Genomic DNA, 25,337 nt, shown 5'->3' on the forward strand with positions numbered 1-25,337 from the left:
ATAAATAAAAATAGTTATTGACGCATGTTTTATAAATTCCTAACATGTCGATTTTCGTATTCATTGTTCAGTCCAAAATTCAAATTAGACTTGTATATGCTCAAGTGATTCGGATGACGACAAGAGGCTATTTATGCACCGTACTTCTGACCTCCAGAGTGTGTTGCCTGTATCTAAAATTGAAACCCTGGAGTAATGCTTTCTAGCTGTCTTTCTGAGTCAAAGAATGAAGACTAATAAGTCAATGTAGATGGTGTTTCAATTTATCATTAACCGTCAATTCCCGATTTCGTTGTTCAATAACTTGAATTTATAGTAAACAACAGAAGCGTTCAACTGCTATTAGCAAATGAAGCTAGTGTTTTACAAGTCTTTTTCTTCTTTATTCATAGATATTTGAATCCTTTTTGAAATTATCGCGAACGTTTGTTTGTAACTGTGTAGATTATGGAGGGAGTTTGTTTTTTCGGCCAACTCCTTGTTATTTCTATTTAAGTGATTGTCCACACCTAGAAGTAACTTTGTGTTAGTTTCATTCCAGTTTTGACAGCTCTTTAGATTATTTTGAACACTTTCCATGCGGATGTATTGTTCATACATGCTAACTGTGTCATAATATTTCAGAAGTAGTTACTTTAGAATATTTTTCGGCAGTCATGAAAAGTTAATCGAAGTAGACTGTCATGACGACACCAAGCTACTTTCGGCATGATTATAAACCAGTTTTTTGTAGTGAAATAATTCAATCTAAGGGCAAAAAACTTACATCAGGCAAACTGTCGTGACCGTAAGTATTATTTGTAGTAAACTTATACGGTGATAGCGAAAGAATGCTTTATAAGTTTAATGAGAAATAATCGGCTAAATTGTCGTTAGGATTCTTTCGAGAATCCATAAATCACGGTAATATATAGCGTATGTTCTTTTGCCATTTGTTTCCTTTTTTAATTAAAGGACTTACCAACTTGTCATAAAGTTCTTCTGTGTTCCCCCGTTTTCTAGTGCTTACCAGTTTTTCAGAATGTGACCAAATATTAGGTTTAAGTTACCTCTTAATGGGCCACTGGCTGTCATCGCGTTTGGATTTCACACAAGCCAAAGAGCTACTATCTTAAATCTAATAAATTCAATAGTTTGGCTTACGTTTACCAAAACGTTTTGCATTTGGCGAAATCAGGAGGTTTAAGCTACCGAATATGGTGTCTGATTTCACAACGATTATCGACAAGACAGTCATTTATGGATCATCTTTGAGCGATGTCAACGTGACCTCGAAATCGTCCTCTTTTTGACTGGTACATAAAGAAGGTTGCAAATTAGTTATGATGGCCAGTACTTGGTCATCACTTGAGTGAAGGACCAGGTACACATATTTTACATCTACGAACTTACAACTTGATAGTAATTTCTAAGTTAAACTGTACAAGTTCAAATAGTTGTTTCTATAAGTAATGATTATCCATTATTCGCTTTGTAGTCAAGATAGTTTCAGATATGCTAATCAGGCGAAATACCTATAAATCACCATATAAACCCGATTTAACCAGTTATCGCAGTTTTGCTTTCAGAGTTATGTAATCATACAAGTAAATGTAAGGGATATGTATGTTACTTCATCTAAGTCACATCAATCCGACTAGTTTGTCAAAATATAAAGTGTAAATCTTAGTTATTGGCAGAACATAACCTCAAATCAGTTTGTTTAATTGACAGTAAATTGTATTTACAGTTGTTGACATGACTATATCATCTTGATAAACCAAGTTACACGATTTGCCAGAAAAAAGCGAATCGCATTAAAATTATGGCTGAAAATCCAGTGCATATGACCTTCATTATTCATTCTGAAATAATAGTTACCCCGTTCCTTGAAGTTAAGTCTCGATTTTTATGAATTTTTTTATTTAGTTGCACGGAGATGACGCTCCGAGCTGGTGCGTCTAATATTTCTGTCCGAGCATGGCGTCGCTACTTCACTCTATCATCTGTTGATGCAGTCATCGAATTGATGCGAGAAGTGTTTATTAGTTGTGGAGTAGTTTTTTCTGATGAGCAGACAGGAATGAAGCATCTGGAAACTAATACCATCAGTAACTCGGAGATGTGTGACATTGGAGTCGATTCCTCCATCAAAGAGCCTAATTTGGCTTTCATATCTATTGTATTAGGTTACATAGAAAATCATCTTACTTCTAGCACATCAGAAGACTTTGATTCCATAAAACTAAAAAATACTCTTCATCGCAAACTTGTATCCAGAAGAAAGGAAAATTTACCTCAAAATTACCCCCGTTCACGTTCATCTTCTCTTACAAAATCACAATCACCCTTATCTGTTCATCTTGAAACACCAGAGGAACAGTCAGAAGGTTCTAATGACCACCTGGAACTGAACAATAAGTTAAGTTCTCTTCCCAGATCTTTGTCATCAAATGTATTCTTACAAGAAGCTATTCACGAATCTCCTGTATGTCGTCGTCGTGCTAGACGATTTGGTTCTGCTCGTCGTGTTCGTCAACGAAACGAGTCTGAAATATCTGCTTCTGCAGCAACTGCAATTGAATCCCCACTCACCATTGCTGCTAAAAATGAACCACTACAAATACTCACAGATATACCAGTTAGAAAGCGACGTCGATTTTCTGATAGCACTATACCAAATTCAGCTTTTCCATGTTTAACATTTGATGAACTTGAACGCTTGTATTTAGATTTCTATAATCTCATCACTAATTCTCCTAAAGTGAGTTTCAGTGAGTTATTTGATTTATCCCTTAATTACTTTTAGTTAAAATATTTAAAGTATTTCAAGCGTACTGTACTTGTAAACGTTCATTTGCATGTGTTTAAATTGCACATTGTTTCACTCCTATTTTACAGTTCACTATTTAGTAATTTTAAATTGTTATTAATCAGCCTGCTTTATTATCATTATTATTTTGTTTTTATATTACTATTACACTTTATTTAAAATAAAATATCATTTAATAGACTGGGGAATTGCTCTGTACACATAGCCATATTTTCACTTTATTCATTGGTGTAGGATTGTGATTCAGTAGCTTAACTAGTTGAATCCTAGCTAGTAAACTCCATTTCCAAACAATAGTATTGTTGGGTTTAATCAAAGATTGCTTAAGTACCCTAGTACATGAACTAGTACTCAGTCACTGATTTAAATTCAGTTACTGTTTCATTATGTTCTATGTTGATTGAGATGTAATACGCAAAAGGTCATCTAAAAGTAATATGACCAAATTACGGTATTAGTTCATGATATTAGTCAGTGAGTCTGAAACTCGCTAGTAATTTTAGGCCTACTACTTAGATTTTATGGTGCATCCACTGTTTATTTCTCTTGATGGAAAGCTACAAGTAGTTTTAGGCAAGAAAAGCAAGTCAGTCGAGAAGTGTGTAAGCATGTAATGATCACTGATACCAATGTTACGTTTACCGACGTTAATACGATTAAAGCGAATTATGTAAAACTGAGCAAAATCATGAAACTGATCTGTATTATACCACCCAGTATTATGTAATGAGACTATAGTTTGTTGATTAGTTTATAAAATGTTAGAGATCATTAGTTAGATATCCCAAGTAAAATAACTGGATATCTATACCAACAGCACGATATTTGTCTGAATTTATACCCCACATTTGTCTTACCCTTGTTCATATGGGAGAAGATTGTTTTGCTCTGTAGTGTTTGGGATTGAAGAATTATTAAATGCATGGAGACACTATTGGTCTATGGACGAACTTTATAATACAGTGTGACATTGTGGTGGTTGCCCACAACACCTCTGAATGAACCGATACCAAATATAAGATTACTAACCAGGAAAATGTGCTTTGCATCTTTTTATTTTATTATTTATTTATTTGAACACAAATATTGGTACAAGGGGGCACCGGATATATATGCGCCACACAAACAATGAGAATGGGAAGGGAAAAAGGTAAAGTGAGTATAGGAAAAAAAGAAAAATAACGACCACAGATTAGTGTATGGTAGTGTAACAATAATAATAATAATAATAATAATGGTGGAAACGGAAAGGCGCAACCAGAATTCTGGTTGTACCTTTGTATGTGTTATAGTAACATACTTGTGTTTAAATTATTTACCAAAAAGTAAACATGAATAATTGGCATAGACAGTTAAAAAATATTGGCCTCATGGGTCACTAACTATTCCATCGCATTAAGATCTAATTGCCTAATTCTTATCCATCCTCATATCAGTGCACTGAATATATATATATATATATATATATATATATATATATATATATATATATTATAAATTAGCTTCAACATTTTTTCTCAATTTTCGTTTATTTTCACTGTGGACTGCCTAAAATGTACTCTTGTACAGAGTACTAAGGCCTTATTTCCGAATGCACAAATAACAATCAAATACGCCATTAGAAATATGACCCTTTTTCATATTTAAAGTAGATGACATATAATTAAATTTATGGTAATAAGAAATGACTTTTTTATTCTTCTTTGTAGTTGAAACCTTTTATAGCAGACACAATCAGTTTTATTAATGGATCCGAGTCTAAAACACAGAAATTTCACTGTACTTCAACAATAACGCCAGCAAAGAAATACGCATGTCGTGCACTTATCTGTGCCATATGTGAAGTTTTATGGAGCCAAATGACAGCTAGTCGTGTCAAAGAACGATTGACGCACACACAAAGCGTGTATTCTTTTCTAACAAGTTAGTAAATATTTGTATCTTAACTTCATCGAAACCTAAAAAAATTTGGGTTGGTGACTACATAATTGTTACAGTTACAGAAATATTATACAATGCATCATTTTAGTTTAAACTGCTTCACTCAGTCATAATAGCCTAGTATTAACTTATTGCCATCTCAATAACCACTTTGAGTCAGTTACGAACAACTTGGTACATATGTCCAGTGTATCAAATTGTCATACTTTACATCAGTACAGCAAAAGCAAATTATTAGGACGGATTCAAAGGAGATGAAATCTTAGTATTAAGCGTAGTGAAAATTAAGCGGAAAGTATACCTAACAAGCGAATAACAGAGTCGAGTAATCCATTTTGCGATGGCTTGGGTTACCTCGTCATTGATATTTTGACTTAATTTTAATGTCTTGGTTGGAATATGTGCATCTTGTGCCGACTATCTCGATATGACAATTGTCACAAGTTTATGGAGAATAGATTGTGGGGTAGCAGTGAAATCCAAGGCGCATATTCGGTTGTACAAAGGAGTGAGTGGTTATCTTGACTAACTAGCTAATCCTATAACCCGTTGGGTTCTAAAGTGGTTCGAATCCCAAGTAAATATCAACTTCTAGACCCAGATACACCCAGCTGACGAGTCCCGGACAGGACGGAACGCGCGTCTTGGTTCCCACTGTTAGCCGAATTCTGTCCATTTTATATGGAATCGAGGGATGTAAAGTTTCAAATATGAGAAATTTAGAATTAGAGGCTAATAAAAAACATACATCTACGCCACTGAGCCATGTCTTATAAGAGCCCTGAATATAATAAAACAACCTTTGTACTATCAAGGACAGTTCTATTCTATATCATTTGTTGTATTTTTTAAATTTAGCAGCACTTAGTCTCTCATCATAGTTACCGTTTTTAAAGCTGATATCAATGTTTGTGCATCATTTGTCTATCTACCTAGACCTTCATTTCAAAGCAAGTGAAAATTGGGACCCAGTGGTTAAGATATTCACGCTTTATCCATTAACCTATAGCTTTCACTATCAAAGACCTGGTAGTTATTGAGTACACATCTAGCTATTATTTCGTGAGTTCTCACAAATTCTACATTTCTGTCATGAGCTTTTGATTACATAGTGACTAGTCATATTTTTTTATTGATCCACTTTGCTCGGAACTTTGACCAACTTTGTTTATTTACTAATTTCATGATACCCATTATCCGACACATGGATTTTCTGATTCGAACCAAGAGATTGTACTGAATTTTCTTGCTACTTATTCATTTTGTCTGAACATCATTGTTACTATATTTTTTGTTCCAATTTTTATAGCGGGCATTCTAGATAGTTTCGGATTGGCGTATACAGTTGTAGCGGCCTGCCAACTCCTCGGTTATTCTGATGTAGACCTAGCATTATCCGAAGACCACGGTTGGGTTGAATTTGGTCCTCCGGAATCTCGTCAGACAGCTGATGTAGCTAGTTGGGTACATGAATCTCATACATCTGCCAGTTCGCATAATTCGGAATTCTCTAATTCGCATGATGAATTGGTGCAACAAACAGAGCACTCTAGGACTAGAAAAACATCGTCGTCTACTGAAGATGAGCATAATCCACCTTCCATTCGCATTCCACCACTCGAACATTCTTGGCTTTATGTAAGTGGATATCCGGTAGTTTGTCGTCCACGCATAATGGCTGTAGCTGCTGCGATTGCGGCGATACAACCAGGGGCTTCATTATCTGCTGTCACTCAAGCTCCAACTTCAGAACCTTTTGCTTATGGCACGCTTTCACCAAATCCTTCAGTATCCTCCGGTGGTGACCTTATTACACCTACCGGTTTAGTTAAGCATTTATCATCAGCATCAGTGATCTCGATGCAGGTAAGTGGTAGTAACGTTAACATTTTGAATCATCCCAGAATTATCTGCAACTTTAAACAATCTATATATACATGTATATAAGTATTACATAAATCAAGCCTATATGAGTGTTCCTGTATTATTTTGTTGTCTCCGTTTAAATTTGAGCAAAATGTCTAACAACCATCGACTAGAACTTGTTACCAGCAAACCCATACCTTTAAGCATCACTGCACGTGTTTAGAATTCGAAAAAAATTCAAAATTTTATAACCATCGTACTACTGATGCAAAGCTAACATATATTAACTTTTGTTTACATATCTTAATGGTTTTTGACGAGGATTGATTCTATTGATAAGGTATTCTCAATAATATGTTCACAAGATCTTTAGGGAATTTAAGGACTAATAATATTTTCAGTTTGGGGTTGTGAAGATTGTTGAATTTCATCAAAATCACGAACAGGTCTATGGTGGTCCAACATGATTTCAATGAGACTAATAATACTGTCCAACTATCATTGTAGTGAACGAGAACACCAGTAAGGACAACCAAATGTGTTTTAACACAAAATTACAGAATCTCTTAGTAAAATATGAGAACCATACAGTAAACAATCCATTTGCGGAGTGTCAGTCAATTGTCTCAGACTTGATTGTTCCTTCGTTCCCACACCAATCACTCTGTTCTCTTTCTCTTCTTTTCGATTTTCTTAACCTTCTACTACCAGGCATTTCACTTTTGATTTGTGATACATACTACTTATATCTGTCGACATCAGTAGCACACATACACCATGACTAACGTTACGGTAGGATTTGTTTTAAACCCCATGACTTAATGGATTCAAAACTATGTTTAAGCCGTCAATTCAAAATTTTTTCTAACAACCATTTGTGTTAGTTCGAAATTCATTATTTAATATAAACTCGAAGTATGGTTATTATCTCATGATCGATAATGTTGTAGACTGGGTTGATTTTGAAAGTTTTCATTCTAATCCTGACCTTACCTTCGAGAAGTGAACTGGTTGGTTTTATGAAAAAGTAATTCGAATCGAATATGTGTTCATAAAACAATAAAATTTGCTTACTTAAGCCTGTTACCCCTTATAAATAGTCACAGGCCACCGACCAGGATTCTCCTACCAACTCTGTCTTGGGCTGTCCTTTCCAGTTATTTCCAATTGCTATTGATTATTTTGATATCTTTCTCCAATTCCTGACTCGATGTGTTACTTTTCCCTTCAGAATTCCATATTAGGGCTTGTGTCGTTATGCCGTTTGACGATTTCCGCAACGTATGTCTTATCCATCTCCAGTATCTTTTCATAATTTCCTTTTAATCTGGAAGTTGGTTTGTTCTCTCCCACAGTAGGTTGTTGCTGGTGGTGTCCAACTAACAGTTCTGGGTTATCTTGCGTAGACAATTGTTTATAAGCACTTGTACTTTTTTGATGATGGTTGTGGTAGTTCCCTAAGTTTCAGCTCCGTACATTAGAAATGTCTTGATGATAGCATTTAATTTGTGTTAATTTAATATTAACTGATAAAAAGGGTTTCAATCTTTTCATCACAAGAAAATAAACAAGATTCATTCATCAAATATCAATTCACATATTCAACTTTGAGTTGATTTGTATTTAATGACTAGTAGTAGTACTATCTGACTGTAGATTGTTATTGCCGATTTGGTAAACAAACAATGTAATTCACAACTTTGAAAGAATTAAGCACTCGATTCGACTGAATTGATTGTTTTATTCAAAATATCATTTGTTTCTTGAATTTTTTTCACTACTTTTTAATGAAAAAAAAACGACTTATTTATAACTCTTTATTTTACATTTAGCTGGTTACATTAAAGCATCAACTTTTATGGTTATGCTTCGATGCTGGTTGTCTATCACGTTATCCTTTGGGATTAACTAATTTAGGTGATTTAGAAGATGCATTTCCTACTATGGGACGACTTGCTACATATTTAAATTCATTACATTCATCAGTTAAAACAAATTTAAAATGTACTAGTGATTTGACAAATGAATCAAATGTTTTGGTGGATCAGTCTAACTGCTCGTCATCTGTTTCACCGTCCACTACTACTGCTACTACTACTTCAATTCCAAATTCACGTATAAAACTGTCAGACTGGCGGAATTCTCAATTGCCAGAAACTGTTTCACTGGCTTTGGCTCTTTACAATCGTGCTATTTTAGTCAATCAACACTATTATTCTAATCATCATGTTTATCCGTATACATGCTTGGCAGGATGTTTGTACAGGCATGGAGATAATCGAAGTGCATTGCGCTACTGGGCAGAGGCATCTAAAGTTATCGGACAGTAAGTCTTGTCAAACTTTTTCCTACTTGTTTTTCGTCCTGTGGAGTTTCCAATTTTTTGCACTGAATACATTAAAACTCTAGTATGCTTAACTTTTCTTGCATTTGTTAATTAGTCTCATTGTGAGACATTATTTATTTATTTGAAAACATAAATATTGGTACAAAGGGGCACCAGGTACATATACTTACTTACGCCTGTTACTCCTCGTGAAGGAGCATAGGCCGCTCATCATTCTCCATCCAACCCTGTCCTGGGCAATGCTTTCCAGCTCTTTCCAGTTGTTATTCATCATTTTCATATCTCCTTCTATTTCCGGACTTAATGTCTTCTTTGGTCTTCCTCTTTTCCGCTTCCCTTCAGGATTCCAAGTTAAGGCTTGCTTCGTGATGCTTTGCGTAATGTATGTCCTATTCACTTCCAACGCCTTTTCCTAATTTCCTCCTTAGCTGGGTGCTGGTTTGTTCTCTCCCAGAGAAGGCTGTTGCTCATGGTATCTGGCCAATGGATGTTGAGTATCCTGCGTAGACAACTATTTATAAATACTTGCACCTTCTTGATGATGGTTGTAGTAGTTCTGGAAGTTTCAGCTCCGTACAGCAGAACTGACTGTCTTGACGTTCGTATTGAAGATTGTGACCGATATTGGTTGAAAGTTGTTTTGCCCCCAAATGCCCTGGTATGGTCGAGAGTGGGATGGGCCCGCCCTCCCTCTCGAAATGCTACCACACGGCCACGCGTATACAGCCTCTGCCAGGGAAGTCCTACTCACTACCTTCTCGTGGCGGGGGTGTTGTTTACGGAATTGAGAGGACGAATGACCGGCGCTTTAACCGGACTCCAAACCAATGGTGCACATGGGCCCCAGTATCCTGTGGGAACAAATGGCGTATGAACTAATCGTTGGTCAGGTACATATGCACCATACAGTAACCGTGAAAACGTGAAGAGGTAAAGAATGTAAGGTGCATATAAGAAAAAGAGGAACAATAATGAACAGAAATTAGTGTATGATAGTGAAATAATAATGGGAGAAGTAGTTCAGTTAGCAAAGGTACAATATAAATAAAAATGACTGAATTCTCTGAATTTTAATTGAAGCGAGAGTAGCATTTCCAGTAATGATTGTCATTTCATTTTATTTGTGTGAGGGCTGTGATACGGCCCGGTTTCCAGATCGAAGCAGGTGGTTTTCTTAGGGGGCCACACCCCGAGCCTTTGACCTAGAAGTCTGATCCACAAGACAGTGGAGCAAAGTAAGGAGATGCAGTCCCAAGGTAACCAGTAATCAACTCCATACTCCATTTGTTCCCTCAGGATACTGAAGTCCATGTGCACCATTGGTTTGGAACCAGGGTTTTCCATCTCCCCTAGATGGACTCTCCGTGTCCACCAAACCGGTTAAAGCTCCGGACATTCGTTTTCGTCCTCTCTATTTCGTAAACAGCATTAATGCTGCGAAAAGGCAATGAGTAGGACTTCCCTGACAGCAGTTGTATGCACGTGGCCATATGAGAGCATTTCGAGAGGGAGAGCTGATTCTCCTCACTCTCGGTGGCACTGTGAGACAACTCTGACTAAATAATTTTTAGAGCACTTGACTGATAGGTCGTAAGTTCGAATCCCGCTTCACCTACTTTGAAGTGAATAACCAGATAGTATCAGATTAGCCCTCATACAAATATTATGCCAAGTTCATGAACGCTGAGCGCCTATCATAAACAGTTCCACTACTACTTATATATATAATATCCCAATGAGTAGAAAAATCGTATTTCTGACGTATCGTGACTTAATGTAAGCCACTACTAGGAGTTACCTAATAGTTTTTGATTTTCTAAATGTTCTAAGTAAATAATAGGCAATTTTTATTTCTCTCATCCAATACTATCTCAGAGACTAGGATTTAACGTACAATAATGACTCATAAACGGATGATCATAAATGGTACCTTTGACAATGTAGTGGCCGTGCTTCGTTGGCCAATCACCCTCGTAACCGTTATCATATAATCCTCAACGGTGTTTGAAATCAGAAGGCAAAGAGAAGCAGCGACTACATTTTTATTAACAGATAATTCAGACCACAAAGCAGTGAGGCGAATGAGTGAGTCAGCGAACCGAGAGTGTAGAGTGTAAATGTACATGTATATATATAGGGAAATGAATGGATCATCGAATCAATTAAGCAGCTAATAATAAAGCTAGCAGAATGAATATATGCGTAGGCGGTAAGCAATGTTCAAGCATACATATTTGATACAAGCACAACAATAATAAAGGCACAATAAGTAGTTATAGTACGCATGACTTTGTCCGCTAAATAAGTTAACGAAAGGGCTTAACCGAGTTGAATGAGATCAAACTCAATTGCACGTGAGTCGCTATAACGACATGATAGAAATTATCAAATTTATATGCATCACAACACAATTATTATTATTATTTGAACATATAAATACTGGTACAAGGGGGCACCAGATACATATGTGCCACACAAATGTCATTTGATTTGTGTGAGGGCTGTGATACGGCCCGGTTTCCAGATCGAAGCAGGTGGTTTTCTTAGGGGGCCACACCCCGAGCCTTTGACCTAGAAGTCTGATCCACAAGACAGTGGAGCAAAGTAAGGAGATGCAGTCCCAAGGTAACCAGTAATCAACTCCATACTCCATTTGTTCCCTCAGGATACTGAAGTCCATGTGCACCATTGGTTTGGAACCAGGGTTTTCCATCTCCCCTAGATGGACTCTCCGTGTCCACCAAACCGGTTAAAGCTCCGGACATTCGTTTTCGTCCTCTCTATTTCGTAAACAGCATTAATGCTGCGAAAAGGCAATGAGTAGGACTTCCCTGACAGCAGTTGTATGCACGTGGCCATATGAGAGCATTTCGAGAGGGAATACGGACTCTCCCCACCCTAGGCCGTACCAGGGCATTTGGAGGCATTACAACGCAAACTTCTTATGGTATATGTTGGATGTTGTTAAACCTGTTATATAAATTAAATGCCAAGGAAATATAACGTATGATTTTGGTATTAAAAAGGAAAACAGATAGCATGTTGGCATAAATATTTATTCAAAGGATGTTTCGTCACTTCATTCTCCCTCCATCTCTTTTGGCAAGAGATCCAGTAAAAACAAGTATCCAACTGTCACTGACTTCGGTTTCAACTATATCTAAGCCGTTCAATCTTTTGGTCTGTATGCCTAACTTTAGCTTCTTCCTTGACGTGGCAGTTGGTCATACGTATTGCGGTTAACCAATTGAGCTGTATTGGCTGAAACATTCGTTGCTTTAGGTCCTACCATACCAGGTAGTTCAGTTGGAGGACGATAAGACTAAAAGCAACAAACTTATGGTCCGAGGACAGAGTCATACTACTGATTACTAGGGTATTGCAGCAGCAAAATGTTTCCTCCAGACAGTTAGCATCTACAGCAATATTGTCATCTAATAAAGGAAGGAAAGAAAAGTTCGACCAAAAAAATAGCTTATCTTACTCCCTTCTACAGATTTCCGTCTTTTGTGGTAAAACCTCACTATAACAAAGCTGTTTCATTTGAAACTAATCGCAAAAAGCCCCCTGTATGAGCGGCCTCAAAAAGTTAACCTTTGGACTTCTATCACTCTCTAATTCAGCTTCCTTTTCAGTTGATACAAGAAATATCCTTCCACAGTGTGGGCAACCGGAAAATGGCAAACCAACTCTGAAATGTATGAGAGACCTTACTATTGATCATCATCCTTTTGGAAGATCTTTTTATTTATTTATTTATTTATTTATTTATTTATTTATTTATTTATTTATTTATTTATTTATTTATTTATTTATTTGAACACATAAATATTGGTACAAGGGGGCACCAAATATATACGCGCCACACAGGAAGATCTCTAATTTGTTATCCCTTGATGTCTTGATATTTTATATTTTCTAAACAATTAAATATGATTTATGAAACACTTACTCATATTAATTTGTTGTCTTTCATAGTTACAATCATACATCTGAAGATTGGGAAATTTATCGTGAGCTTTTAGAAATTGCCACACATTTAATGCCTCAAATGTTTCGATCGGCTAGTGAGAATTCACATTTTTGTTCTGAAGGTTTAGTTGACACTGATCCCGATGGTTGCCTGTATCAACCAGATAATATTCTGGGTACGTTATTTTTTACATTATTATTTCATCGCTATGTCAATGTGAAGTTTTATCTTTATGATATTCAACGTTGTATATGACTAGATGACGACCAGTTTCCAGGTTTCTGATGAAGTAGAACGTTAAGCAATCTTACACATAGCATTATTTGGTATTTGGCTAGTATTAGAATCCAGGATATGCGTCAATTGGATGTTTTTATTATCCATTTCATTTCGCTTCAAGGCCTACCAAATATGCCATTGTCAACCAGTCATACGTAACATAAAACCCGACACATGCGTCTGTTCAAGATCTCATAACTCATTAGCACAGCGAGATAAAATTATTTTAAGATGAATCCCTAGATAGTAGTCCCGAAATAGACGAGCGATGCCTCGAATATACCTATGGTCGAATACTAGTACCCACGAATGTCCTCTATTATTGATGGCCATGTTCCACATCTGTAAAGCGGAACAGGGCGAATTGCTGAGTAGCAAATCCATCTTTTGTTTGACATATGGATATCTCACCTACTCCACGAGTGACGCAAGTTGTTGATGGTCAATTTAGTTTACTAAGTTCGTGTTGAAATTTCGTTAGCCACCAGCCCATCATGACTGGTGAAATTTCCGAAATAGGTGAAACGGTTGCTGTACTCTACTACTTCACTCACTATCATTAGTCTGGGCTCTGATGCAGGCCAACACTGAATTGAAATTTTGAATTTGAAGGAGAGAATCTCATCCTAAACACACTTGGACTGTTGCTTAAAGCTGTCAGAAGACCACATTTTTTCACTGTCTTCACTCAGAACTGTGGGAAAAAGCTAGTAAAATACTAAGCAGCTTCTCAAAGTGAAATAGGTGGGAAGGTGTTCGAGTCTACATTCTGTTGATTGGGAGTCGAGTGCATTAATCACTAAAATCACTACTACACCATATTTATTTATTTATTTGAACACATAAATATTGGTACAAGATGGCACCAAATATATATGCGCCACACAAAACAATGAGAATGTGAAGAGAAAAGAAAGGTAAGGAGCGTAAAAGAAAAAAAGAACAATAACGACCAGATTAGTGTAAGCTAGTGTAATAATAGTAATAGTAACAATAATAATAATAATGGTGGAAACGGAAAGGTACAATCAGAAGAAATCTTTCAGTTAAGGAATGTGCAACCACTTTCTATGAAGAAAGTAAAAGAAGGTTACAGCAGGATCGCCACTGGCGTCTATTCTGAGCCATATCCGATAACGTCTCTAGCCACTGTGTAGCACCATCTCTCGGACCCCAACCAGGGAGTTGTGAAGGTCCGACAGAAGCCAGTCCTTTGCAGCTTTCTTTCATGCCACGACACCATGTCATATACTGACCACCTCTCCGCTTTTTCCAACCAGTCCCAGAGTCGGCAAATAATGCACGGCGTGGAATTCTCTGGGACGACATTCGTAGAACATGTCCGAGCCACTGGAGTCGATGTTTAAAGATGGTGACACCAATCGGGTTATCGTCTCTGCGCGCGAACACACGATGCCGAACCTCTGCATTACTACTGACATAGTGTTGCTACTGGATGTCAGCAATCCTTCGGAGACAACGATGATCAAACACAGAGAGTCGTCTAACATCCTCAACTCGGAGAGGCCAGGTTTCACAAGCATAGAGCAAAACTGCTCTCACTGACGCGTTGTAGATCCGACCTTTTACAACCAGACTAACATCACGAAGGCGCCAAAGGTGGCCCAGATTGGTATTAACCGCTTTGGCTTTCACTATACGTGCATTGACCTCATCACTCACGCCACCACCAGCACTTATATAGCTACCTAAATACATGAACTTCCCGACTACTTCTATCTGCTCACCACCTAGGGTGGGCGCAGGAATAGAATCCTGCCAGTCTTGTGGAAGTACTTTGCACTTCGAAGGTGCAAAGCACATACCATACCTACGGTCACTGATTGCCAACTGATTAAGTGCGGATTGCATGCCTTGAGCATTATCGCGCAGTAAGACAATATCATCCGCATACTCAAGGTCGAGAAGTCTTTCTCCAGGCAACAGATCCACACCGCCATTTCTTACATCCATCGGAGCTGTTTCTAGAATGTCATCGATGGCAAAGTTGAAGAGGAATGGTGAGATTGGGCAATCCTGCCTAACCCCACTGCTCGAATGGAACAATGGAGGAAGGTGGTTGTGTGTCCTCACTCTGCCTGAGGTGTTTGTATTTAGGACTTTTAGGATATTAATAAACTTCTTAGGCACACCCTTCTTCAATAGACAATCCCAGAGAACAGTCCTGTCCAGCGAATCAAAGGCAGCCCTGATGTCAAGAAACACTACGATTGTTGGCCTTTGATAAGTATGACAGTGTTCTAACATTTGGGGGAGGGTGAAGATACGATCAATACATCCTCAACCAGAAGGAAAACCAGCCTGCGCCTCGCGAGTCAATCTTTCTCTGGTTTTGAAAAACCTACGAAGTATGATGGAAGCCAATAGCTTGGACGCAATCGGAAGTAGACTTATCCCCCGATAGTTGTTACAGGAACGACGTGAACCCTTTTTAAAGATAGGGACAACTATCGACTCATTCCATGACCTTGGTAAACTCTCTAGTTCCCAGACCTTTGTAAACAACGTCTTCAGTTCCTTAGTCAGAAAGTCACCACCATCCCTAAAAAGAGCCGGAGGTAAGTCATCTGGGCCAGGTAATTTGTAACGCTTCAAGAGTTGGAGTTCCTTGCGGACTTCCGCCTCGTTTGGTGGATCAGTCGTCACCGGCCATGGAGGGCAGGACAGTCTGACCGATGTTGCCGGAGCAGCAGGCCAGTTGAACTGCCATTCGAAAAATTCTGCCCATCGTTCAAGACGTCGATGGATGTTAGTGATTGGCATCCCATCATCCTCGCAGATTGTTTCGCTCACAGCAGACTTCTTGCTGCCAGTGGCTCGGATGAGTTGGAAGAGCTTCCAGTAGTTGTGGTCTGTGCACAGTTGCAGTAGGCGGTCCCCGTTATCTGTCCTGCGACCAACAAGTCCCCATCGACCACCTAAACGACTCTCTTCTGTGCGTAGACGCCCGACCTGAGCATTCAAGTCTCCGGCTAGTACTACAATATCTGTCGGACGCACTTTCTGGAGAAGAACAGTTAACTGGTGGTAGGATTCATCCTCGGTTGCATCCGGGCTGCAATCTGTCGGGGCATAGGCGGAGATGACGAAAAGACATCGTTTCTCACGCCGATTTCTTCTCACTTTGATGGAACTTTCTAATCTAACAGCACATAACCGACTGTTAATGGGGATCCAATCGATTAGTGTTGCCTCAGCTCTAGCGCTTAGCGCGACACCAACGCCAGCGAGACCAGACGAAGATGCCACAGGGTCCCTGGATAAGCGCACGTAAAACAAGCTTTTCGAAGCGACAGATGGAGAGCGGGCTTGTAGTACTTCACCAGAGTCTTGAATACGGGTCTCGGATAGACAGCAGACATGGATATTAAGACTTTCTAAAGACATAGCCAACCCTATCTGTTGTCCGACCTGCATGAGTGTGCGAACGTTGAATGAAGACAGCCAGTTTAAATGGTGCATGTGGTTTCAGAAAAACTGCTTCAGTATTCGTATTTCGTGGTAGTATACAGTTTTCAATCAGACAGTGATTCGAGAACGTTTAGATGGAACCGAGTTTCCACCGTTGGCGAGCTGCTGTATAAGTCGAAAAATAAGGATACATGAAGTGGGAATAAAAGAGAGTGAATAAATGACGTAGTAAATAATAATAGTAATGTGAATTGTTTGTCTGTTGATCGAAGCGTGAACAGAATTTTCAGTAAATATCGTCATTTTCTCCATATTTGTGTGTAGGCTGTGATACTGCCCGGATGCCAGACCGAAGCAGGTGGTTTTCTTAGGGGGCCACACCCCGAGCCTTTGACCTAGAAGTCTGATCTACAAGACAATGGGGGATCGTGAAGTGATGCAGTCCGATGGTAGCCGGTGACCAACGATTAGTTCATACTCCATTTGTTCCCTCAGGATACTGGAGTCCATGTGCACCATATCCAGTCGATTAATTCAGCATTTCAAAGTGAATAAAATTTTGAACATGATATACAATTCAATTTCTAATCTACTAATAATCTGATTTACTGAATATTGTCGACTGGTCATTCAAGACTTAAGTTTCCTAGGTTCTTTTTTAAATACAACTTGCGTAGTCGTGCACTGCCTGTGAACTAATACTACAATGTTAGTTTTCGACTTCTACTCATAAACTTTAATATACTCAATTAACCATTAAACTAATCTCGTATAGATTGTTTTTAAATTTAGTCACGCCTGTTACCCATCGTGGAGGACTATTTTTAAGTGCTCTTTTTTTTCTGTTCTTACTCCCTTTTCAGATGATCCACACTGCCTTTCTTATCTGTTATCATTTTATGATCATTTATGTTTATGGGAAGAAGGTTCACCTGTGCCAGTTTTACATGTAGGTTGGGTTGATAAATTAATGGTAAATTTGACACGATTTACTCAACGTGCTAGACGTCATCTTTGCTTGTCTATAGCATCCGATAAAGAAGATAATAAAAGTGATATTGTCCATTCACCTGCATTAACACATTCAACATGTAGATCAAGTCGATGGACAACTGAATCAACTGATACAACAAGTGAAACAGGAGTACTGAATATGAATAACATTAAACGTACTCGTCGAAATCGATCGAATCAAATCGATGTCACATCTAATTTGTCTACTCCTATCGCTAAAAATGATCTTCCAAAACCGAATGATGATATTGATGATGTAAATGCTAAACCTGAACTAATCAATGATTATTATACTGATGGAAATATTCAATCTCCATCTTCTGTAATAACAAATCAAGATATAACTGGTGAAATGTCTACAGTAGTTACAAGAGCACAAAATAACAAGAGCGATATGGAAACGGATTCATTAGGTAAATTATTATTACTATTATTAACGAAACCAACTAATCGATAGGTCACTGATTGTTGTATAACTCTTGATTACATATGACTTGTTTTCCTATTAGCATTTCCTGGAGGGGGACATTTGTTTAATCTGAAAATTTTGTTCATAACAACCCCCTAATATAATTGTCAACAAGAGATCATCAAATAAAAGGCTTATTTCATCATTAGCACGGGGGTAGAGTAAATGGGACAGAGTCCTACTACCAGTTATCAAATTAAAGACTCAATCCTCTATATAACTAAATTGTAAATTCATAGGCTTGTAACATGAATGTGTAGGTTTGATTCTTTAGAGTGGGTTCAGGAGAATGAAAAATATATTCTTTTCTAAAAATTTTGTGTATATCAGTTCATTCATTCAGTCAATCAGTACAAATATTAGAAAAGGATAATGTGAACCTATCATTCAGTAATCTCAGAAAATTATGTTTAATTATTAGAAATAGTCAATATTCATTGCCCATATATAATTGAGGAAACAGAATGTTTGTAGTTTTGATACTTAACTGAAGTAGTATGATTGGATAACAGTCATGGAGAAAACCAATAGTAAACTTGTTTGTTCAGGTGTATTCTCCTGTTGTGGATGCTAAGGACTGCAGTTGGTCAATTTCTATTGGGATATGTGCATCCTAAGCAGATCACATCGATACTGCTATCTTGGCCAGTCAGTTATTATCAACGTAGGGCCTTACATAGATGCGCGTTTGCCCAAGTTGCCATACCAGATTAATACGACAAGATGAAATTAAGATGATTCGCAAAAGAAACCGAAGGAATACAGTGTTAGTAACAGTGAAAAAAAAGATTGAAGATTTAGAATATGGTTCGAGAAAGATAAAACTGAAAGGTATGTATAAAGGGATACTGAAATCTAAATTCTAAAGGAAGTGCGAATGCAACTGGACCCATATCACTCGAATTTACCTGCGACTGATCGCGCACCTTAACTGTGTAGTCTACAATTGCAACATAACTCAGACTAATAGTCAATGAATTCATGAACCAGTGACACGTTTTTGCTTGGCTGCTTCGAGATTTCTTCCAACCTCCTCAGGTGCCTGAAAACATCGCCTGTCATAGTAGGTAGTGATTAGGCATAAGTCACTACACATGTCCCATGCACCTCGATCGATTATAATTCACAAACACGTATATCACTATTTAGTCACAGGTTTTCAGTCAAGTTGGTTAGTAACTATCAGGGGAATCCAGGACATACGTTTTGTCTCACTCGGAACTAGTCAACCGTGTGTACTTGTATCCCAATGTTGATGTCCGCACTAAGACTCGAACCCAGTATCTTCCGCTCTGAACGCTAGTGCGTTATCCACTGAATTATTGAGTACAAATAACCACTAACTTATGCAACAGATGTAAGTTTTTTGCAAGGGTTTGTATTTTACAGTTATGTGAACATCAACACTGAGATACAGGTAGACACCCAGCCGACGAACCCTAAATAGGACGAAGTGTGTGTTTCAGATTCCACTGCTAGCAACTAAAAATAGTAGATTTATGTTTTACTGAATACTCTAATCCATTGACAACCATATACACCCAAAAATCTGTAGTTAATATGTGTACTCACAAAAATGTTTTCACTAACTAACCAGCAGAATAATAATTTCCTATCAGATCATTAAAGAACATGTTAGTTTTTTCAAACAGACGTCATTTGATTTTTAGCCACTAAGCCTTAGGTTCGAATCCCGCTCCATCTGTTTCAGTTTAGGCAACCGGATGGTACATTTAAAGTGTATGGTTCCATACTCAAGTGCACCAGGTGAATGAACTTATTTGAAATAATTTTTTCATTTGAATAAAATAATATCGTTTGTTGGTCTCTCTAATGATATAAGATATTATAATGCAGTAAAACTTAAATTATAAAATGTTTTTTGCACTACAAATCAGCTGGGAATTTCGCCAACTGCGTGGTTTCACACTTGAATTGTTAAATTAGTTTATATTCATCATTCAGTGATTAAAAGTTATGTGTTTTTTTAATGTCCAGTTCAACTTTTAATTATGTATACTGTTTTGATTCCAGTGGGAGCTAACAAGGGTTCTAATCCTCATATAGTAAAATCTTGTAGAACTTCTGTCACAGTTGAAATACCCGAAGAAACATCCAACACAAAGATATCTATTAAAGAATCCTATTCACCCAATACAAAATCTGTCCAATCATCCACTCATACAAATTCAATGTTTGATGATATTCAATCTGATGCGGATCAGATTTTGTTGGATACTGAGGAACAAGATGGATCACCTTCTCCACTAATGGATTTTCCTAATCATGATGATTTACTTGCAAGTTTAGTTGAAGCATGTGATCATCGTCTGTTGAATCCAGCTTTTCTATGGGGCATGGAACCTCATTCACCTTTTCTGCCAGCTAACGTTGCTCCAGAAGAAGCATTAAATCGTCTAATGACAGTATTAGAAGAAAGTAAACCATCTGCTTCCATAATACACAATTCAAATGATATAATATCTACAGAAACTGTGGTTCATCATATTTTTCCAACACCTCCAAATTCAGGAAGTTTTACTGGATCCTCGGAAAATATTATCCATGAAGAATCAACTCCATCTACTACATTATCTCATACAACATTATGTACATCACCTCGAGTTCCAGAAAGTTCAGTACGTGAAATAGAAAAACTAACATCAACTGCAATAACAGTCCCTATTTGTTTAGAAAATCAAGAACATTCAACTAACTACCCTGTTGATAGAAATAATAATTTAGAAATCACATTAAAGACAAGTTCTGTATTACCAACAGAAAAGCATACATTGTTTCCTGACAATTTTGACACTGTCGATGGCGGTTGTAATAATAATAATGGTGATGGTGTTTCGTCGGAAGATTTCGACCTTTTAACTAATATTCCTAATGAATTAATGGATTCTGTCGCCAGCCTAGTAGTTGATAATCACAATCACCATCAAACTGATCATCAAACCAATTCAAACAGTCCTCCTACTGATTTTTTTGATTTATTATTAGAATCAGAAAATAATTTAAATACAACATTATGTAATCAACATCAATGTGAAATAGAAAATCAAGAACAAAATATAAATATTAATGGTAATAATAGTGTTGTCAACCAGTCGTCAACAAATCATCGTACAGTTAAAACAATGGAAGAATTAACTGTTCACTTATCATTATATTCAGTTAAGATGGCTTCAATTATTGAATTGTTACGAGCGCCTAGATTGAATTCCTCGGCGATTAAACTAGCATTGACAGCACAAAGTCAAGTGTGTGTTCGCCGATCTAGTAGTGTACATTCTAATTATTTTTAATCGTTTTTCCTTCATTGCATTGTAGTATGTATTTATCATTCATTCTTTGTGGTATATATATATTGAAGTTTATTAGTCTAACTGGATCATTTTTTTGTGTATGTGTGTGCAAATGTACATAGATACTTATTATGTGTCTGTATGCTTGATCCAAGTGTTCATTATTCTTTTTGTAATTCTTTCGATTTGTTCATTGTTTATTTTTTTCAAATCTATTGTAAACACTAGATTACTGTTACCTTTGTTAATTAGGGATAGAATCATTAAATCATGTCTATTATTCTCAATTGTCAGTTTTGCATTATGATATTTCTCGTTTCTTTTTACTTGTTATCTGTACATAAGCATATGAGTATATCCGTGTATTCATACGTTGCTCTTATGTTTTATTTCAATAGATCTTTGCGTTAGTTAACACATTTCTATCCATCTAGATATACCATCAATAACTATTATCATTCATATTATTGAACATTAAATCACTCATTTTTGCTACATATATGTGTATTATATGTCGTTAAAAGGATTACTTGAAGCTTTTACTTTCTGTCTAATTAAAAGTATCCCCGAATTCCCCTTATATATCAATGCATAGAAATTTCCTTTTTCTGAAATTCAGTTGTTCTTCTTAGATGGTATTTAACTATTACATTTTGCCAGTTGTACACACTTTTCTTGTATTGTCTTTTTATGCCTAACTCTCTCTCTCTCTCTCTGTCCGTATTCTCTCATCAGCCATTATTGCCATCCTCCATTGTCCATACATACATATGATTCACTTTTTAAAAAAAACTATTTTGTTTAAAAGTAACTACAAAACTATTTTTTTGTGTCTTCAAAAGAGGAATTTTCAAAATATTTTTTCTATCGTTTTGTAACCTACATTAATTGTGTATTATTATTACTCTTATAAGTGTATATTGATTCGCCTGTACATTCTACTTATTTTTCTATTATTTTACTCAGACTTTGTATGTGTGCTTACTTATTGTCTACATGTGTTTCTATGCTGGACTCATGTTGAAACACGACAAAAACATGTGTATGTATATTTCATTGTATTTTCTTTTACACCGAAAATAATATAACTATCTGCGTTTTTCTCATTCAAATGTATGTTGTTTTGTACATGTGTATGTGTGTGTTTGTGTGTACGTTTTGTAAAGTCGACGTGTAACTCTTTTACCTCTTGGTCGTCCCAACACCGGTTGATTCCTCTCTGTATTTTTTTTATTTCTAAAAAAAATCTTGACCAAACATGTGTTTTGACCTCAGATTAAATTTTATCGAATTTGTTTATTTACACTTTTTTTATTATAAAAAACTCTAATAGTTTATTTGATTGTTCTAAATTCCGGTGAATTAATTCATTCGTGTTATGTCTATGTAAATCTGTAAAGAGTCACTATTAAAAGCCTTTTGTGTTTCAATTTGTGTTTATTACTAAATTCTCAACTTTTAGAAAGTTTACACTGTTGTTCTGAGTGGTCGTCCGAGTCTGATACTGATATATGTACAGTTCTTGTATACATCCCCAATTAGCTACTTGCATAAGGAAGGTAAGAGTAATTAGGGAGATTTATTGGCTACCAAATAGGAATATATCCACATATTCATTAATTAATATGGATTTTTCCATCGAAAAGCCAGAGTGTTAGCCTTTCTCCCTCGGATAATTAAGCCACATTTTAGCCGATATCGTACACTCGTTAGCATCTCTTGTCTATCATTTGGTCCTGGACTGATGTGTCCGGTCGGCCCAGCCTATCATACCCATAACATTTGAACATGTTTTTTGAAAGATGTATCGGGAGTCATGTGTTAATGCATTTGCGATAGTCGACTGAACTAAAACATAATTCTGAGGTGGGAAAACAGAACAAACTCAATAGTGGTTTTAGAAATTTTGCTTTTAACCTAAACTCTGTTTACTCTACCCATCTGTAGCAAATCATATTAAATCTAACCAAAGTTCTTAATGTATTTTTTACTTGGATGATAAGACATTGACTTATGAACCGCATCATAGTTCCCAGAATTCTGCAACCTAAATCCTGGGTAGGAAGTACGGTAAAGTTTTTATTTCGAAGGTTGGTCAGTGTATTCAGAACCAAAGTATTTATGGGTCTTTATCTGACTAAGTTTTCGTAACGTGTTAAAATTAATGGTATAGTCTATTGGAATCTAATCAGGTTACTGCACAGCTTGTCTTCTAGAATACCAATTGAACTACGTGTGTTCAGCATTCCCCTAGCTTCTAGATATTTTTAAGGGATGATTGAGGGTTATCCATAATGTCTTCTTATTAAAATGATTTTATTTTTATTTTGGAATAATAAAAAGACTAGCCATGACTTCTTTGAGATTCATAATAATAATGATCTTACTCGGAGTCCTAACCATGGTTTCAAATGTTAGTACTTAACATCACAACTACTTAATTGACTGTTCTCGTTCAATATATACTTCAACAAACTAAAAGTTTCTCATTTGTACAAATAATTTCTTATAATAAGCCGTCATACACGATATGCTCACTTCGTGCTCATACCACAAGCAATTTTACTGTAGAACCCTGTGCACTGGTTACTTTACAATTTTTGGCCAACCCTCTGATCCATCCATCCCAGACCTTATGGGCCTTTCCAGAAATAGTTTGTTCAAGCGCCAAAACGAAGTTTTTCTCCAGCACTACAATCACGTTTTCAATTCAAAGTTATCCTCTTTTACTTCTCGTTAATCAGATAGAGTAGGTGATTAGGACGATCTCCATCGAATGACCGCCAAATCCATGAAACACTACGTGGAAGTGTTAGTAGAACTTTTTCTCCCCATACAATTGTTTACTTTCAAGTAATTCGTTTATACAGCTAATTTCACTTGTTTGATTTTCAAATATCAGTCTGTTGAATTGTATTTGGCTATTATTATATGCTTGAATCGTCTCTCCTTTTTAGTTGATCAAATGTATTAGCAAACTTTCCTGATTGATTAGGCCTGTTTTTTATAACTGCTAATTTCCTATTGTTGTTTAATTCTTTTAGAGTTTCACATTGAAACATTCAACACTACCAAAATTCTTGCCTTGTTCCATTAACAGTTATAAAGATTAGTATATGTTCTAATGATATTATTCAAAAATGCAACGTAAAATGTACAATAAAATCACTCAAATTAAATAACGACACTTCATTAAAATAATCAGAACAATTCATTCTAATCTCCCTGAATACTAGACGATATAGGTAAATAAACATATCAGAAGGGTTTTTTTATGGATATTATAGTAATTTCAATAGTTGAGATCATGAGTCAATTGAAGCAGTGACCAGTGAAGTTCGATCGGGTGTGTTGTGAGATAGTAACTCACTGAAGACAATGGTGGATGTATCGCTCAATTTCGTGGATTAGTTGTAGCTAGACATTAAGATCGTTGGATGCCGGTTGGCTCAGTGATCTAGAGGTTAAGCGCTCGCACGCGAGACTGGTAGGTCCTGGGTTCGAGTCTCGTGAGGCGAAATCGTGGATGCGCACTGTTGAGGAGTACCACAATAGGACGAGGTGGCCGTCCAGTGCAGGAACTTACATATTTATCTTCCTATACTTCAATAAAACATTGACTAGTGGTATCATAATCGCGAGAATATTAAAACCAATCATACATCATACGACTAAACAATCACTGTAAACCAAATGTAATTTATTCATTGGTAATAAATTTTCATTACTTAAAATAACTTCTGATTGAATCACTGACTAGAAGTTGAGAAAAAACAACAAAACAATATGAATGTCAAATAATGGTCCCTCTAATTAGTAATAACAAGTTCACCAATTCTATAGTTTGATTAAGAATTATTGAAAACAATCAATCAATTTATGGAAATGACATT

The 25,337-nt window shown here is 36.6% G+C and overlaps 1 protein-coding gene across 2 annotated transcripts; it reads left to right on the forward strand.

Moving 5' to 3' along the window:
• Window positions 1–412: 412 nt before the first annotated feature.
• On the forward strand, window positions 413–24,294 carry MEN1_1 (Menin). Of its 2 annotated transcripts, XM_012942271.3 has the most exons (8): window positions 413–525; window positions 1,909–2,743; window positions 4,522–4,735; window positions 6,063–6,619; window positions 8,452–8,945; window positions 12,945–13,114; window positions 17,514–18,077; window positions 20,168–24,294. In XM_012942271.3, exons 2-8 carry the CDS (start codon window positions 1,919–1,921, stop codon window positions 21,442–21,444), a joined length of 4,101 nt encoding a protein of 1,366 aa, XP_012797725.1. In that variant the 5' UTR covers window positions 413–525; window positions 1,909–1,918; the 3' UTR covers window positions 21,445–24,294. The 2 variants fall into 2 exon arrangements, with proteins under 2 accessions (XP_012797725.1, XP_051072565.1); XM_051212383.1 differs by lacking the exons at window positions 17,514–18,077; window positions 20,168–24,294 and adding an exon at window positions 551–1,363 and having other exon boundaries at window positions 413–515; window positions 10,842–14,487.
• Window positions 24,295–25,337: the final 1,043 nt, after the last annotated feature.

This window comes from Schistosoma haematobium, chromosome ZW (genome assembly GCF_000699445.3).
Source record: "Schistosoma haematobium chromosome ZW, whole genome shotgun sequence".
Lineage (NCBI taxonomy): Eukaryota > Metazoa > Platyhelminthes > Trematoda > Strigeidida > Schistosomatidae > Schistosoma > Schistosoma haematobium.

What these genes read in the sequence shown, in the direction of transcription:
- MEN1_1 (XM_012942271.3), top strand. Translation starts at nt 1,919, where the DNA reads ATGACGCTCCGAGCTGGTGCGTCTAATATTTCTGTCCGAGCATGGCGT. An exon ending in TCATCACTAATTCTCCTAAA is followed by an intron (nt 2,744 to 4,521) that starts GTGAGTTTCAGT and finishes TCTTCTTTGTAG; the next exon opens with TTGAAACCTTTTATAGCAGA. An exon ending in CATCAGTGATCTCGATGCAG is followed by an intron (nt 6,620 to 8,451) that starts GTAAGTGGTAGT and finishes TTTTACATTTAG; the next exon opens with CTGGTTACATTAAAGCATCA.